At 43.0% G+C, this 18,826-nt stretch overlaps 1 protein-coding gene across 3 annotated transcripts in view; it reads left to right on the top strand.

Moving 5' to 3' along the window:
• Positions 1-2,709: 2,709 nt before the first annotated feature.
• Hddc2 (HD domain containing 2) overlaps positions 2,710-18,826 on the top strand; it is a 32,340-nt gene continuing 16,223 nt past the window's right edge. The window contains exons 1-4 of one of the 3 annotated variants that reach the window (XM_063266054.1): positions 2,710-2,847; positions 3,885-4,006; positions 5,801-5,903; positions 9,785-9,853. In XM_063266054.1, the coding sequence (XP_063122124.1) occupies positions 2,779-2,847; positions 3,885-4,006; positions 5,801-5,903; positions 9,785-9,853 (363 nt within the window). In that variant the 5' untranslated portion in view covers positions 2,710-2,778. Of the gene's footprint in view, positions 2,848-2,907; positions 3,249-3,884; positions 4,007-5,800; positions 5,904-9,784; positions 9,854-18,826 lie in introns of those variants that run through there. The other 2 variants (NM_001108460.1, XM_039081168.2) reach the window with 2 other exon arrangements.

Below are 18,826 nucleotides of genomic sequence, written 5' to 3'. Positions count from 1 at the left end.
ATATAAAACCTTCAAGAGATGAATCCACTCACTAAGAGCTTCTGTGCTTTAATCCTATCAGAGATGCCTTCATGGACACACTTAGAGGTGTGCTTTATGAGACCATTAGGTGTCTTTAAATCTAGTCAAATTCAAAATGGAGATTAAAATTTTAGGTTTTTTTTTTTTTTTTTTTTGGAGACAGAGGTTTTCTGTCTGGCTATCCAAGAACTCACTCTGTAGACCAGGCTGGATCTGAACTCAGAAGATATCTTTACCTCTGGCCCTGAACTCAGATATGTTTGCCTCTGACCCTGAGTGCTGGGATTAAAAGCATGCACTACCATGCACCTAAAAAAATAGTTTTTTTTTAAAGAGCAAAGATAAATGATCAGACTTTCATTGATATATCCCTACTATAATATTCTTTGGCATAAATTATAGAATCAAGTGAATACATTGAATATTGACTTGAATCTGTTTGCAGAGGTTATGGAGCTTACATCCATAATGTTAGAGCATATTATCAGAGCAACAAAGGAGTACTATGGTTCCATACCTGAATGTTATTTCTAGGGTGTGTTTGAAGCCACAGGATTAGCTCTTACAGTATTCCATTACTGGTACTGTATAGCCTTTGCCTTTGGAGAATTTATAAACATCAAAGCAATGAGTGAGTCCTAGAGAGTATAAACTCTGTTTTAAAACAGGCCATTCTGTAGATACTCCCTCAACAAACTCATTTGCGTACAACATGGTAATAATAGCTGTTGTAATCCCATAGGGATGTTTCATTGCTTTCTGAGCTTTGGCCCGAGTAAGAGTCAAACCTGTTTCAAATAGCTGGTAGACAAGCGAAGAGACTGAGGTTAGCAGGGGAGTGTCCTGTCCATGACTGTAGATCCCTGTCAGAGTCCCTCCATTCTATGCTGCTCTTCTCCTCTAGTAAGTAACCAACCTACAGACAGCTTACAGCTCTTTTTGCCTCTCAAATAGCTGCATTAAACTCTTGAGGCCACACACACCTCTTACATTCCTGCGAACCACTGTGTCCCCTTTCAAGAGATCTTTAAGTAATGCCAGTGGTTCAAGACAAGGCCTTTCCCTGCTCCTCAACCTGTTTCCACTGCCCCTATTCAAGTAGGAGTATTCTTTCACTGCTAAATCTTGATGGGTGCGATCAGAACACAGTCCAAGAATGGAGTTGAGCTAGGGGAATTCGTGTGCTTGTGAGAAAACTCCAATTAAACAAGGAAAGAGTCTTGCAATTGCAGCTTCTTCAAAGCCCAGAACTGTTCTTAGAATGAGGTTTTGTGCTCTTCCCAGGAATAGGAGTGAGTTTACTTCAGCTGATATTATTCATATGCCTCTATGGGGAAACATGTTCTTGCCACATATGGCTTGATGTTGTCATTAAATACTATACTCATGTGAATATTCGTAACCCTCAGAGTACAAATTGCCTGATTCTCTGAATAAAGAGCCCCCTAATTCTCCCAAGTTCACGCTGTCAAACTAGGGTGGTAAGCAAGGTGCTAATTGAAAATATTCTACTTCCATAAAGTCCTAGTTATGACTTTCAGAATGTTTTATGCTCTAAACAGCCATGTTCACAGGAATGTTTAGTGATAACTTCTGATTCGAACACGCTGATTTGAGTGTCTAACAGTGTGACTTATAGGGAGAAAGCAGATAGGGATTATATACAAAAACAGGAATAGGCCCTCTACACCTGGGAACTCAGCACAGCAAGGCAGCCTGGCAGTGCTGGCACCTGAAACTTGTGCTTTTATTTTACAGATAACACAAAGTGATAAATAGCTCACCTACCAAGTGCTGGAGATCACTTGGGACCTCATGTATACAAGTGCTTCTTCGCTATACTACACCGCCAACTTTTAATTTCTGCTATAGAGCTGACTTATAATAATCCCGGATACTGCTCATGGATGCTGCCTTGAGTTCTATACTGAGTAACATTCTATACCAACCTTATGCTATGATGACTATACATTTTCTACCATAGTTCCTGGTACAGAATTCTGGCTCAAATGGAAGGCATGATAGGTGTATTAAGCAATAAGAAACAAGAACAGACGATGGCTCATCAGAACCACCAGCTTTTAGTGCCCTGTATATAAATAAACCTACTTTGGTACAAATAAAATGGGATTCCTTTTTATTTCCCTTTCTTTTTGAATTTTATCCATATCCTTGATTCTCCTTGAGTTTTGCCCATATTCATTAACTGCCCTTAAAATCTTGTACCGTTAAACTGTCAATGGAAACAAGTCCTGGAAAACGCTGATGAGTTTCGGGCAGAATGGATGCTTGTGGTTTCAGCATGGGCTTGCTTTTACTAGCCCATTGCCTGCTTCCTCCAAAGTCTCCCTTCTCATTTCTTCCCTTCACAGGCTTGGCCAAGTGCCTTTGTTAAACTGGTTATGGATGTTCGGCCTTTAAGTGGCGCTCCTTAGAGCTAGCTCTTCCTGCCAATCAGACACTGGGCTTCTAAGAGATAAGGTTTGCAGACATTATCCAGCCTCGTCCTCTTCAGGCCTTTCTGCCCTTAGCGTCAAGCTGCGATCCATGTGAAAGCTGATGGTAGTTAATTGAGCAGAGATCACCCAAAGCCTGAGCATTGGGCAGTCCATTCAGAGAAGGTCGTCCCCCAAAGAAGGAAGTGGGGCTGTGGGGAGGAGCCAAAGAGAGGGGAGGGACCGAAAGACAGTGGGGAGGAGCTAAAGGAGAGTGGGGAGGGGCCTGAGGACGTCACCAACCAGCTCTTTACACTCCAGCATGGCTTCGGCCACATCCAACTGCCAGGCCGGGCTGTTGCGTTTTCTGCGTCTAGTCGGGCAGCTCAAGGTGAGCGAGTGGGCTCGGCCGGGCCGGGAGGCGGCGGGGTCCAGCTCAGGCTCCGACCTCACGCAACCTCCCTCGCTCAGCCCCGCCTCGTGCGGCCTGGATGTGCCGGGAAGGAGCTGGCGGGAACCCAGCCGAGGATTCTTTGCGGGGCGCCGCCACAGCCCAGGTCATGGGCGGTGCTGCGGAGCTGCAGCGGAAGGCCGGAGTGTGGCCCCTGCTTATGAGTAGTGGAGACCTTCCTCTGTCGCCGTGACTTCCGGAAATGACCGTTTCAGTAATTCGGTTTCAGCGTGCACCAGCTTGTGCAGAGCTTGTGCAGAGCCCCCTACGTTCCAAGACGAGCTGTTCCCTGACACTGTGACTACTGTTTGTGAAATCCTTTAGAAACATAGAACTCCCAGGTAAAATGCAGACTCACATGATCACATCATGATCTGAATAAAAGGCTTCACTGCCGTGGAAATTCCTCCAAGCCATCTGAGTTAGAACTGGGGAGTCTGTTACATGTTATATGTACAAAATATTCTATTACTGTATGAAATTTTTTTTGACAGCAAAACCCTACTCCTCTCGTAGTTAGGAAAAATATAGGGGCTTTGCTTTGCATTTTTTCTTAACTACAACACAGTATGGAGACCAGATGGGCAACACAGGCTGGGAGCCTGGAACTTGAGTCTTCCCCTGTTGAGTTCTGAGATTCCAGGCATGTACCACCAGGCTTACCACCAGTTTTGCTTTTATGTCTAAAACCTTTTTGTGTTTTTGTCCCACAGTTATACTTCAGTAGCACGGAGTAAAGACTATTAGACTTTCGTATACTCGTGAATTGCATTTTGCCCACTCACTAGTTTGATTTCGGATTTTGATCGCTACGATTAGTTTAAATAAAGCATTGTTTAAAAATATGTTTGAAATCATGACTCGGCTGATATGTGGCTCTGTGGCCATTCTCTGGCATTTTCTTCAAGAGCACCTTTTGGATTTGTTGTTTCCAGTGATGGTTTTTTGTTTGTTTAACCCCTTATCTTATTTATTAGAGAGTCCCACGGACTGGCTGGGTATATAGAAACGTTGAGAAGCCGGAAAGCGTGTCAGATCACATGTACCGGATGGCAGTTATGGCTATGGTGACCAGAGATGACCGTCTTAACAAGGATAGGTAAGTTATTTGAACATTGATGCTTGTGAACATCTCTGGACTCTGCGTGAGGATTACTCAGTTGTAAAACACAGTAGATTTTCTGTTGTTAGAGTATACGTTGGTCTCAGGAGAAACAAGTGGAAAGTTAGGGCCTTGAAGGGTGAATATGTGTGAATTCCATTTTTTTTTTTTTTTTGGTTCTTTTTTTTCGGAGCTGGGGACCGAACCCAGGGCCTTGCGCTTCCTAGGTACTGAATTCCATTTTTGCATTAGCATTTATTTTGCTTTGAACTAGCAGCTTTGATGAGTAGTGATAGCCATTTTAAGGCCACAGCTATAAAGAGGTAGCATCTCTTTAGATAATCAGCAAGTTTCTATTAAATTCTCAGAAACAAGACAAGCGTTTACATAGAAGACAGCAAATGAATTGCACAGGCCTGATGTGCATTTCAATAAAAATCACAACATAAATTATGGTAGGAAACTAGCCAGTTATTCTAGTAGCAGGGAAGATCTCATGTTCTTGGTTGGTCTTCACGGGTCAGAGGGCATCTGAACTGGGTGACACAGGTTTAGAGGTAGTGAAAGTCTCTGCACCCAGAGCATGCAGAGCCAAAACCCCGGTGGTGGGAAGGCACTGGAGCACTCTGGGGGACACAAGGAAGTAAGGTTGACTACAGCGAAGTTCTTGGGGTACCCAGTGAGTCCTGTTGCTCTGCAAGGTAGTGTGGAACTTAGGGGATTTTTGGCAAACAAACAAACAAAAACCCCAAGACAAAAATGAGGTCAGGTGGAGAACTGAACGAACTTGGTCAGAGGTTTGAACTGAACCAGAAAAAAACTGAAGGCAGAGAAACCTAGGAGGCGTCAAGACCTTTTGTTGACTGTGAGGACTGAACAATGCCAGCCCTTCTGGGGCACCTGCCTCACTATTTGCATCTGCCATGCTGATGATTCTTCTCATAGCCATGAGTTAAATGATCAGTGAGTTAAATGGAAGGAGAACATCATCTAATGTAATCTTCACATCTCCCTTATGAAGTACTTCCTCCTAACCCTGGCCCCTTTTAGTGATTCTGGGCATCGCACTCAGAGCCAGTACACTATAAGCTGTAACCCTTCAGTCCCATTTTATATGGGTACAATGTAGGCTGACCAAAGGAAGCCTGTGAGTTAAGCGAGTAATTTGGTAAAGTTCTATAGCTAGTAAGGTCAGTAGCCTTACTATACAAATTCAAAGCCCTATCAGTTCAGCTGCACCCATTACCCTATATATCGATCATTTTGGCAATAGGACATTGGAGGTTCTAAACTTGGTGTAAGTAAAACATCTCCTGACTTTGTGGAACCTTCTAAAATGAGCATTTGTAAAATCAACCATTTTTTAAAAAGTCAGTTTATCCTATACTCTGAGTTAGTCCATATAGATAGATACATAGTATTAAGTATTCATAGGTAGTTTTGGTTCAGTACTAATGTAGGCTGATAGAGTATAATTACTTTAGAAAGTATTGTATTAAAATAGTCTATGGGGGGGGGAGAAAAATATATTATTAAGCTTGAAAATAGTATAGAGGGCTGGAGAGATGACTCAGTGATTAAGAGCACTGACTTCTCTTCCCCAGGCCTGAGTTCAATTCCCAGCACCTACATGGTGGCTCACAATCATCTGTGATGGGATCAGATGGCCTCTTATGGTGTGTCTGAAGACAATGGTAGTTTGTTCACATACATTTAGAAAAAGTGATGTAGAAAGGAAACTTGTAGTGAGTGTAATTTTGTGTAATTATTCAACATTTCTTGCCTGGTTAGATGTATACGCCTAGCCCTGGTTCACGATATGGCAGAATGCATCGTTGGGGACATAGCACCTGCAGATAACATCCCTAAAGAAGAAAAGCACAGAAGAGAGGAGGTCAGTGCTGGTTATCAACTCTGCAAAAGATCCCAACCTGTTGCCTAAGCGAATGAATTCACTAGTCTTGTTGCAATAAAGGAGGACACTACCTAGCCAGTCTCAGCAGGGGAAAGTTGGAGAGGACGGGCTAAGAGTTTTAGGGCCTAGGTGTTGATATGGAGCTCAACTGATGACAGTCAACTACCTGAGTCTGTCTAGAGTTTAGTAGACAACTGGCTGCATCTGTGTAGAGTTAGTAGACAACTAGCTGAGTCTGTGTAGAGTTTGTAGATAACTAGTTAAGTCTGTGTAGAGTTTGTAGATAACTAGTTAAGTCTGTATAGAGTTTGTAGATAACTAGCTGAGTCTGTACAGAGTTTAGTAGACAACTAGCTGAGGCTATATAGAATTTAGTAGACAACTAGTTGAGTCTATAAAGCTGTAGACAACTAGCTGAGTCTGTATAGAGTTCGTAGGCAACTAACTGAGTATGCATAGAGTTTAGTACTTAATATCTTAGACTTTGTGGGGATAACGACCTCTTCAAGAAAGTCTTGAAGTACGTTGTTCATACTGACTGCTTTTAGAATGTTTATTGTCTTCTCTAAGCGAGGGTTTCTTGACCAGAGAATTGGCTTGGGCTTATTCCCCTTGTTGTTTAATATAAGACTAGGACTACATGTCTGTTCCTGCCGTGTATGACTCTGGAACAGAGAGTCATGTTGGTTTTCTTTTTTTTTTTTTCAAGACAGGCCTTCTCTGTGTAACCCCGGCTGTCCTGAGACTCACTCTGTAGGCTGGATTTCCATTCAAAGACTCTCCTGTCTCTGCCTCCCAAGTGCTCAGATTAAGTGTGTGCACCAGCACCACCTGGCTTTTAAGCCTATGGCCCCTGGTATTCCCAGGCAGTTTCCTATCCCAGTACTGTCCAGGCCTGTCTAGATTCTGAAACCAGACAAAACTGGGCACGTTCAGGGTCACATGACCGTAGACAGGCTTCAGTCTCGTTAGTGGGTATAGATGAATGGCACAGCTTTCAGTAGATAGAACAGAAGAAATAGCTGGGACTTAACTCCATTTGTGGAAATTATCTTCCCTAACACACGCAATCTATTTGGAGAGAAATTCTCTGAATCACAGATATATTTGGTATTGTAATTACTATTAGTAAATTTTAAGTTAGTTGTGTAGAGGCTAGAGATTTAAAATGTAAAAAAAAAAATATTGCGTTCACAGAAAAATAGCTTTCATAAGATACTAAATTAGGGTCATGGAAGCTACAGCTCTGAGGCCAGGGCTGAAAAGAGACATTTTTGAGGCAGAGAAACACAGGAAGAAGGCTCCCTTTATTCGTCCCTCCCCCACCTCTCACTTTTTCATCCTTACAGCTGAAGAAGGGCTGGAATCCAGGGCAACCATTACTGCAAACAACTTGTCTCATGGGCCTTTGAGATTGGTCCTGAGTCCAAAGTGAGGGAGCTGTTATCAAGATGATGTGATGGAGAAGGCAGGTTTAAGAAGCTATTGTCAGAGCCGATAGAGACTAGAGCTAACGTCCCCAAGAAGAGAGAAGATCCCATAAAGAATTGGAACTAATTTAGGTTCAAGCCACCCTAAACCACCTTGGGGATAGTGTAAGACTGGGTTGTCCGTCCATCTTCCTCCCACAGGATTGGTTCAAATTATAGCCTGTACATCATAAGAGAAGGAAATATTTCTCAGTCTAGGTCTAGACTGTTGTGAAAAAGAATTCTTAGGTTGCTTGACAGAATTCATGAAGAAAGACAGCAATCTGCTGCAATTCTCAGTTACAGAAAGGAATTGGCATTCGAATCAGAGGATGATGGGTAAAGAAGTATGATCTAGAATAAGAGGATGGAGAGGAAATTCCTAGCTGGTGAAGCTCATTGGAGGATGTTGGTTTCATTTCTGTATAAATACGGACATTAGAGTGAAAAGCCATGCTGAAGATTGCCGTGGACAGAGGAGCTGACGTGGGAAAATGTGCCAGGAAAGGAGCTGCACTGACCCTCTGGGAGAGTATGACGGTGTTCTCCACAGAAGAGCATGCTAGAACCTTCTCACAGCCCTGGTAAAGGAAGCATAGCTACCGAAGGCGGAGAAAACCAATGACTCCTGACAGGATGGGTCCTGGTTAGTGTCACCTGAGGGAGGAGCACTCTAGGTGTTGAACAGTCATGGTGCTGCTGCCGACTCCTGCTGATTCACGGAGGAATGAGTGTCATAGGCAGAGGGACCAAGCAAGCCTCTTAAGAGAACATCAAGTTCTTGGCTGAGAAGCGCAGGACCTGGAGAGAGCTGGCGCTGGTCTGGGTTCAGGAACCGGAAGGTGGGGACTCCTTTTACAGATGGTGTTTATGCACAGGATTCAGCCCCCTGAGGCACGCATTAAGATAATGAAATGAAGGCTCCTTGCCCTCAGGACAGATGCGCACAATGTGAGCCAGAAGCATCATCGCCCAGAAGTTTTTTGACTGGCGTGGCAGGATTTTTCAAAGAGCATAATAATTTTTAATCAGTAAGAAGCTTTTTAGTAGGTCAGTGTTTGGATGATGTGATCTCAGAAATGCTAACTCAGACTTTGGGATGTGCACGTAAGAATAAAGTACCTTGCATGAGGGAGGCGAGGGTTACATTTTGTTCAGCCATGTTCAGTGCTGGCCCAGCTAGCTAGGAAGAGGCAGGCAAATAATTCCCGTTCAAAGCAGTGTTTAAGCATGTGCTCCAAGTAGATTAGACTTCAGTGTACTCATACTCAACTGTCCCTTGAGGACTTCTGAAAACTGAAACAAGAAATAGTGTATTGCTGGAAAAGTAGGGTAAAGCACAGTGCTTATGGAAACGATATATAAAATGTATTTTCTCAAGTTCATTGCAGAGATTTACAATAGAGAAACAAGAATAATAGAAGTATAAATACAGTTCCAGCCACACAGGATGGTACTGCCACCCATAAGAGCAGGTTGCTGGAACTGGTAACATAACAGCTCTAGGTGCAGCTGTAAGCTACTGGGCGGTTTCCCTGCCAGTGTTTTATACGTAGGCACACAAATACCCATTCCTTTTCTCCAGTTCATTGTTTCATCTTATCTGAGGCCTTGCTTTTACTGAAGTTGATGTTTAACAGCTTATTCTTTTCAAAGAGTTTAGCCTCTGGTCAACACCAGAATAGAATAAGAGGTAAGTAGGATGCGATGGTGAAACACTTTAAGGCTATCTGGAAGCAGTTGCCCTTTAAAAGATGTGATGTTTGGGTGAACGGTAGAATGGTTGAAGGAAGCAGGAGGCTGGACTGAGGCTACCATGTGGAACTTAGAAGTACTTATGCGTGAGGGAAGAACACTTTTGACCTTTGTTCTCTCATTTTCTACTTTTCTCTGGGTTTTGGATAACGACGTGGTGACAGAGACTCTGCTGGGAAGGCCTTAGAGTGCCAGCATTGAGTTGCAAGAACATCCCCTCGAGCAGTTGCTGGGGACATAGTGGCTATTTGATCATGCTGGCTATTGTCCTGCTGTTGACACTGTGGACCACCAGAGTATAGGAGAGGGCTTTCAGGTGGGCTACTGCTTGAGATGGTAAGGTCATTTGGAGCAGAGAGGACAGAGTGTTCAGCAGTGCATTCTGGGAATCTGAACCTAAAAAACAGTGTAACTTCTGTTATGTCGGTGGTGGTAATTGCCTTTCTGTGTGATGCTTTTAAGTTTTTCAGTAATGGAAGTAATAGAAAATGAAAATAACTTCTCTAAATGGAACCAGCAAAGGCCAGTTTACTAGGAATTATTCGAAAGAATCTAAGTCCCTTGTTTGGCATTTATAGACTAGGTAGTGACTTAGATGAAGGTGAATGTAATCGACATTACGGTTTCGTATTCCAGGAGGCCATGAAAGAGATAACCCAGCTGCTGCCAGAGGACCTCAGGAAGGAGCTATATGAACTCTGGGAAGTGAGTATACATTCTGGGATCATCTTATATTTATTGTTACTGAATTTTATATTGCTTGCCTGTGTTTTAGTTGCTCAGATTTTGTTACTAGTATCTGTCTAATTGCTGTGGTTTTGCCTCCCAGCTGCTACAGAAACTTCTCGGTGCTTATAGAAGTTTTTCTTTGTCATTGTTTGTACTTCTCTCATGGCTACAGTACTTGCGACAGCTCTAGGTGAACAGTTCTTGTATGTGTGGTTGCTTTGACTGCACCCATGCACCCGTACCTACTTCTTTTATTTGTGTGCATGCGTGCTCACATGTGTGTATATGAGTGTGCAGGCCAGAGGTCAACCTCGGCCCTTAGGTCCCTCCACCTTGAGTTTGAGGCAAAGTTTCTCCAGGCAGAGAACCTTCAGATTACAGCATGCCAGCTCCCACTTTGGTTCTGGGGATTGAATTTATGTCGTCTTGTTTGCAAGATAAGCACTTTTACTAGCACTTTTACTGATTGAGCCATCTACCCAGCCCCCATTTCTAATTCTCAAAACATGTAAAGGACACACTTAAAACAAGGTGGGAGATGCCTGAGCTGAAGTTGTCTTCTGGACTCTACATGGCATTGGGTAGTTCAGAGCTGACCTTTAGCCCGTGACCTTGGGTACTGTCCTTTTACCAAGTCTGTTGCCCATCTATAAATGAACAGAGTGAAGTCAAGGTGAAAGGCATAGAGTGGGCCCATCCAGTGCAGGGGCTCTCCTGTGCTTAGTCCTTGCCGCGGGAGATGAGGCTGAAAGGATTGGGCAGGAAGAGCAGAAAGGCAAGAGTAAATGTTTTCTGTCAGTTTCAGTTTCTAGTAGCTCTCCTTGAGTGAGCCTCTCGACCTGCTCTCTTTCCTGCTCTTGAACAGACCCTATCTTCACCCCCCACCCCCAACACACACTCTCCCATCAGTCTCAGACTCCCTTCTAATACCTCAGTCCCATCCAGTCGCCCTCCTCTGCCCTCTGCCCTCTGAACTCCATATAAAGGCCCCTCCCCTGCAGCCTGATTGGGCTCCACTTGTCACCTGCTGCTGTCTTCACCGAGCCTCCAAAATAACCTTCCTTAAACCCTCCTCAAAACCAAGAGCTCAGTATACATGCCCACCTGCCTATGTGCAGGAAACCCAGCTTCTAACATCCATGTCCACAGTTGTTGTTGTTGTTATTTTAACAGTTTTACTTCTAACAAAAACTTTAAAAAAAAAAATCATTCAATGCCTTGCAAAACCAACGGATAGCATAGTGAGTTGCTAGAAGGGTAAAATTCCTTTAACTTCCACCCAGACCTATCTATACTTGGAACTTGGTCTTTCATCCTAGAAACCTGTGTTTCTATGTGCCTGATCCAAATGTATCTGTATACCGACCGCCAAGTCCCCTGTAGTAACTGCTACCCCGATTTTCATTGAAAACATTGGATTCCGTCTTTATCTTATTGTTCATCCTTGGATGTTGCACTTCAGTCTCCTGTGTATATTTTAAACTCAGCTGTCCTTTGGATCTCTGTAACCTACAGACTCTCCCCAGCACACTCACCCAAGTTGGTCACGTCGAGGCTGTCAGCTCCTGAACATTCGGTTGTTTGAGATTTGTCTGTGGTCGATTCTTACGAAGGGCTCCTGGAGCATCATTCCCTAACTTCTTGCATTTGACTCAGTTTCTTTTTTTTTTTTTTTTTGGTCTGTAAAGTTAAATTTCTCTGAATATACTATCTCTAGCTCATAGTTCTCTTTTTTGAGTACATTAAGTCCATTTCTCTCATTTTCTTTAACACAGAACATTGCTGTCAAAGTCTGGTTGTCAATTTATTTTCATTATATGCCAGATTCTGTTTTTATAGAGGAGTTCAAAGGATTTCTTTTCCGTCTGCTAATTTTCATTAGGATGTATCTTTGTATTCATATATGGGTTAATTTCCTTAGGTATTTAGTCCATGCTTTTAGTGTACTGTAGAAAAAAATGTAATTGCAAGGAAGTTTTATTGACATCTAGTTTTTTTTTCTTAATTTTCTACTACTCCTATATGCTTTTGTTCTTTTTTGCCAACCGCCAATGTTTTTCAGTTTTCAGAACCCCTTTGTCTCTTAATTTTTAAAACTATTAAAGGTACTGTCCGTTTTAGTTTTTATTTTATCTTAGACATATGTATTGTGCTCCGTTGCCCTTGGATTCCACATCACTTAGATGTCTTCTCTAAAATAAGTCTTTCCTCTAATTTTTTTCTAGGTTGTTCCTTAGTGTCTTACTTTGTGTGTGTCTTTTAGTTCTTTGGAGGTAGCTTGTTGCAGGTTTGATCTGTTTTTAGATCAGAGAATATCTTTCTGGTGTGAATGAGGAACTTCTGCTTCTAGCTGCTAAATTCGTATGGGATCTCGCCCCTGGCATTATTCGTTGCTCATTGGGTTTGAGATTATATTTCCTGTACTGATGGAAGGAAACTTAATTCATGTCTCCCTGCTAGGGTAGTTGCTGTTGTCATCGCTGTGTGTGTGTGTGTATTTTAATGTAATATTAGAGAAATATGGAAACTTGTGTTTAGGGATTTCCTAACTTTGTTTTCCCTTCCCATAATTAAGTAGGTCTTTTCTTCCTTAATCTTGATAGCCTTTACTCTACTCAGTTTTGATTCTCTTTCCAGCATGTGATTTTATTCCTGTCCTGGTAAAAGAAGACCCCGCCTGGGTCGGATAGAGTATTGTAGGACTGGACCGTCCTTGTGCAAGCTCCCGATGCTCGTCTAGGATTAGGGCGCACAGATCTTGCTCAGTCTCTGTCTGCATACTTGGGGCTTACAGTGAACAGCCACTGCCTGCTAAGCATTTCTTGTACCCCGGTTCTTTCTTCACACAGGGGTCAGTCTTTAGGCAGGCTTTTGGAGGTCAGTGGGCCGTCTCACTTGCATGTAGTTCATTTGTTTATTTATTTTACTTCATAATCATATTTCTCAAATTCTTCCACATTTTCCTGTCCTTGCTTCCATGATTTCAGACCAGACTAAATTTTTTGCTAATTCTTCTTGGAACCTGATTTCCCTGCTTCTAATTTACCCACTGCCCCACACTGCAAATTAGAGTAATCTTTACTAACACCAAATCTGAATATGCCACTTCCTGGTGGGACCAACCCTTCTATGATGCCCATGCTGCACAGTAAGCTGAGCTTCCGTACAGGGAGCCCAGGCCATGCTGGCATACATGCTTGCTCCCATCTTCTCCTCCTCCTCCTCTCCCTCCTCTACCTCCCCCTCTTCTTCCTCATTCCTCTTCCTCCTTTTTAGTCTTCCTCCTCCTCCTTCCTCATCCTCCTTCTTCTTTTTCTTCCTCTTCCTCCTCTTCTTCCTCCTTTCTCCTTTTCCTTCTTCCTCTTCTTCCTTCTTCCTCCTTCCTTTTCCTCCTCTTCTTCCTCCCCCTCTTCTTCCTCCTCTCCTGCATATATCCCTGAGCCTTGAGAGGAGGGTTTTGGTGAAACATCCTGTTTAGGACTGAGTGCTCTAAACTTCCCCATCTGTCTCTGTACATTGTCTGCCTGTGGATCTCTTTGTCAGTTTACTTCTGTTTAAGAAGAAGCTCTTCTGATCGGGATCGAGTGATGCACTGATCACCTCTAATCAATGATTTCCACTGCAGTGCAACACAAGCTCAAGGGAGTCTCAGCAAATGAAAGGCCACCTTGTTTGCTTGATAGAATGCATTGCTTATTACATTACTTTATTCATCTATACTTAGTTTTTAAGCAAGAAAATGTTTACCCTTGTTAAAAGTGTTAGTGGCCTGTCACCTAGCAGTGTCTTGGCCACCCCTGTTTTCTTTTAACAGTGTGTTTTGACTTAGCTCATCTGTTTTTCCCTATTCAATAGTTTTTCAAGAAGAGGTAGTTTATGTTGGTATAAAATTTAAAATTTCTTTTGGGTCTTCTTTTTTTGTTTATTCTCTAATCCTTTTTTACAGTCCAGACTTCATCCCCCTCTGTTGCTATAAAATTATTTAAAAAGGCTGTCTTTTCCCCCAACTAGGTCTAGTACCGTAGTGCCCCAAGATATCTGTTAGATGTCTTTATCTCAGTCAGCAAAGCGTCTCACCCACTCTGCTCCATCCCATATCACACTGCTGAAGGCTTCTCTCTGAGCCTGGCAGCAATCTCTCTACCCATCTAGTTCCCTAGGCAGGCTTCACCATGCCAGAAACACACATCCCAACTCCATGGCGGCCCTGTGTCTCTGCCGCCACACACTCTCCCAAACTCAAATCTCCACAGGAAAGAACACACAACACAATAACCTCTGATCCAATTGATAAGATATAATTGCCCACCTAAGCGTACAAATCCCTATACACACCCATCCCTTAAGAACATTCATAACAACCTGTAAGTGTACAGATTGGAATCTTAACATCCGCCTCTATGTTCCCTCAGCGGCTTCTTCCTCCAGTCTCCTTCCATTTCAGTCTCCTCCTCTTCCCTCAAATTTTTCTCCCACCCATCCTTCCTTCTCATCCAATGACAGGACTTGTTCTGTCTTGTACCTGCCTTCAGCTGTATGACATCATCCTACACCCCTCCAGTTCCCCTCCCCCATACTGTTCTCCTTCTCTCCTTCTCATACCCCCCCCATCTCCAAGAGGATGTCTCCACCCCACACCCCCACCCCACCAGACCTTCCCACCCCCTGGGGCCTCAAGTCTCTAGAGGGTTAAGTCCATCCTCTCTCACTGAGGCCAGAGCAGGCAGTCCTCTGCTGTATATGTGTCAGGGCCTCATAGCAGATGGTGTATGCTGACTGGTTGGTGGCTCAGTGTCTGAGAGATCTCTGGTGTCAAGATCAGTTGAGACTGCTGGTCTTCCCATGGGGGTCTTCCCCCTCCTACTTAGCTTCTTCCAGTTTTTCCCCAATTCAGCCACAGGGGTCCCTGGCTTGCATCCATTGGTTGGATGTTATTATTCACACCTGACCCTTTCAGCTGTTTGTTGGGCCTCTCAGAGAGCAGCTAGGCTCCTGTCTGTAAACACATCACAGCATCAGTAACAGTGTCAGGGTCCCAGGCCTCCCCTTGAGCTGGATCCCAAATTGGGCCTGTCACTGGACCTCCTACAGATTCAACACAGTCCCAATCAAAATCCCAACATAGTTCTTCAAAGACATGAAAAGAGCAAGTCTCAAAGTCATCTGGAAAAACAAAAAATCCAGATTAGTGAAAACAGTTCTTAACAGTAAAAGGACTTTTGCGGGAATCACCATACCTGACCTCAGGCTATACTACAGAGCGATAGTGATAAAAACAGCATGGTACTGGTGTAGAGACAGACAAGTAGATCAATGCAATAGAATTGAAGACTCAGAAATAAACCCACACATTTGATCTTTGACGAAGAAGCCAAAAATATACAATGGGAAAAAAAGTGTCTTCAATAAATGGTTCAGGTCTAATTGGTTGTCTATATATATAAAAAAAAAAAAGAAAAGAAAAGAAAAATGGATTTTTGTCACCTTGCAGAAAGCTGAAGTCCAAGTTGATCAAGGACCTCAACATAAAACCAGATACACTGAATCTAATAGGAGAGAAAGTGGGAAAGAGACTTGAACTCATTGGCACAGGCAGAAATATCCTAAATACAACTTCAGTGGCTCACACTCTAAGATCAATAAATGGGACCTCATGAAACTGGAAAGCTTCCATAAGGCAAAGGACATAGTCAATAGGACAAATCGGCATCCTAGAGATTGGGAAAAAAATCTTCACAACCCCACATCCGAGAGAGGGCTAATATACAAAATATATAAAGAGCTTAAGAAGCTAGCCACCAAGAAAACAAACAACCCAATCAAAAAATGGGGCATAGAACTAAACAGAGAATTCACAACAGAGGAATCTCGAATGGCTGAGAAGCACCTAAAGAAATGTTCAAAGTCCTTAATGACCAGAGAAATGCAGATCAAAATGACCCTGAGATTCTACCTTACACGAATCAGAATGGCTAAGATAAAAAACTCAGTTGATGATGCATGCTGGTGAAGATGTGGAGAAAGAGGAACACTCTTTATTGCTGGTGGGATTGCCAACTGGTTCAACCACACTGGAAATCAATCTGGAGGTTACTCAGAAAATTGGAAAACGATCTACCTGAAGACCCAGCTATACCGCTCTCCGGCATATATGGAAGAGACGCCCCACTATGCCAAAGGGGCACATGCTCCACTCTGTTCACAGTGGCCTTGTTTGTGACAGCCAGAAGCTGAAAACAACCCAGATGTTTCACAATGGAAGAATGGATGCAGAAAATGTGGTTCATTAAACAGTGAAATACTACTCAGCTGTTAAGAACGAGGACATCATAGGTTTGTAGGCAAATGGATAGAATTAGAAAATATCCTGAGTGAGGTAACCCAGACCCAAAGGGACATGCATGGTATGTACTCACTAATAAGTGGATATTAGCCAAAAAATTACAGGATATCCATGATACACTTCACAGGACTTATGATGGTTTGCATATGCTTGGCCCAGAGAGTGGCACTATTATGAAGGTGTGGCCTTGTTGGAGGAAGTGTGTCACTGTGGGGGTGGGCTTGGAGACCCTCCTCCTAGCTGCTTGAGAATGCTCAGTCTGTTCCTGGCTTCCTTCAGATGAAGATGTAGAGCTCTTAGCAAATCCTGTACCATGCCTGCCTGGGTCCTGCCATGTTCCCTCCTTGATGATTATGGACTGAACCTCTGAACCTGTAAGCCAGCCCCAATTAAATGTTGTCCTTTATAAGACTTGCATTGGTCATGGTGTCTGTTCACAGCAATAAAACTATAACTAAGACAGGGCCTAAGAAGGTTAACAAGCCAAAGTGGGGGGGGGGGGGGCAGGACTGAAGCCCTGAGGGCCAACAGAAAGAATGGAAACAGGCGACCTTAGGAGGTAGGAGGTTAGAAATGTTAAAAACAGTTCTTGGTAATTCTTTAACTGTCAGAATACTTCTTACCCCAAAAGCTTGGTCTACAGTGTTCTTTGGCAAACCCTGAGTTTAAAATCATTATTAAATTTACTTATTGTCCATGTACATATGTGCACACACATGTGAAGGTCAAAGAACAACTTATAGTTAGTTATTGGTTCTTTGTATCCTTTGTGTTTCAGCGATCAGATTTGGGTCATCAGGCTTGGTGGCAAGCACCTTTACCTGCTGATGAAGGGGCATGTTACCAGTTCCATTCCTTTTTATTGAAAGATAAAATTACAGAATGCCTTTACAATTAATTTTTAAGGGACAATTCAACAATTGCATGTTTTAAAGTATTCTGTAAATTCATTACCATTTTCTATAGAGGCAGTTGTATCATGTTGCTTTCTGTTGCTGAGATAAACACCATGAACAATAGCAGCTTGGGGAGGAGAGGGTTGATTGGCTAACACATTCTAGTAATAGTTCATCATTGGGGGAAAGAAGGATAATAACTGAAGCAAGAGGAGAGCCAGGAGCACTACAGAGGAGCATGCTTTCTAGCTTGCTCAGTCTGCTTCCTCATACACCCCAGGAGCATCTGTCCAGGGGATGGCACCGCCCCAGTGGCATGAGCCTTCTCCATCAATCACTAACTAAGAAACTTCCCCACAGGCATGCCTACAGGCCATTCTGACAGAGGCAGTTCAATCCAGATTCTCTCTTTCCAGGTGACCCTAGTTTTGTGTCAAGTTGACAAAAAAACTAACCAATCCAAAATATACTGTATTTCTGAACACTTTATTTTTTTTCTAACTTTGAGCAGAAAAGAAATTTGTTTGCTTAGAGTACTCAGTGTTTGGCTAAACTATGACCCTGGATTTATTTAATTATAACTATATAAATATGAATGTAAATGAACACTTAAATAAAATATAATTTTTAAAAGTGCCTTTGAGATAAAGCAAAATGTATTAGGCTTCATGCTTAAATGATTCCCCTGTGTAAGGTTCAGCTCTTACCAAATTCAAGTGGCTGCCTTTATAAGAATAAGGCTTCAAATGCAACTAGGAAGCCTTTCAGTGATTTGTATCACGTCTCACTGCCAAGAAAGCATGACAGGATTATTATCTGAACACGTCTGGGGTGGAATTACAAATGAGCATTCTGCAGGAAACCAGTTGGGAATACTTCAGTCTTGGTAGAAGAATGATCCTGTGTAGCACTGATTGCAACTTTTTGTGGCAGGTGATATGTTCTCCTCTGAGAATTCCCCCTGGAACTCCCAGTTTCACTCAGAAGGGACAGTGGGAAAGAAAAGGTAGAAATGTTCCTCCCCTCCCACCAGATTCACCATCTCCTGCTACCAACATGCATATACAGTAGTGTCTGTAAAATTCATAGATTCACTCAAATACCCCCAGTAGTTCAAACCAGAGTGTCTTAACTAATTATTCTAGGTGGACTCCAAGGAAGGGAGGAAGGAAGGAAGGAAGGAAGGAAGGAAGGAAGGAAGGAAGGAAGGAAGGAAGACTAAAACCAAATATAGTGAAATATGTCTGCAATCTCAAGTCCAGGGAGGCAGAGATGGGCAGATCCCTGGGGTTCACTGGCCCCCTAGCCCATGCAGCCAACCACAGACTGATGAGAGATCCCATCTCTGTCTCAAGCAAGATACACAGCCATTACAAACACATTCGTCTGCACAAACGTGGGCTCATATACATATAATTAAATTTCTTTACAAAAAAAAAAAAAAAAGAATGTTGATCTCGAAACCAAGACAGGAAGAGAAGAATTTGGAAGTGTCTGAGACAAATGAGACTCGGGGAACCCCATGGCCTTTGTGGAGTGATTATGAACGTCCTTGCATGGAGTCCCAGTGCTAATCTGAGCGTGCAACTGGTGTCTCTAATTATCTGCTCACTGTGGAGAAATGCAGTTGGTATTGAATATTCATTCCGTAAGCTATGATTCTGACTCCAGGTACCCAGATAGGAAATTCCCTAGAATCTCCTTCCAGGC

Source organism: Rattus norvegicus, chromosome 1 (genome assembly GCF_036323735.1).
Source record: "Rattus norvegicus strain BN/NHsdMcwi chromosome 1, GRCr8, whole genome shotgun sequence".
In the NCBI taxonomy this organism is placed as follows: Eukaryota; Metazoa; Chordata; class Mammalia; order Rodentia; family Muridae; genus Rattus; species Rattus norvegicus.
This window is presented reverse-complemented; position numbering and strand designations above follow the sequence as displayed.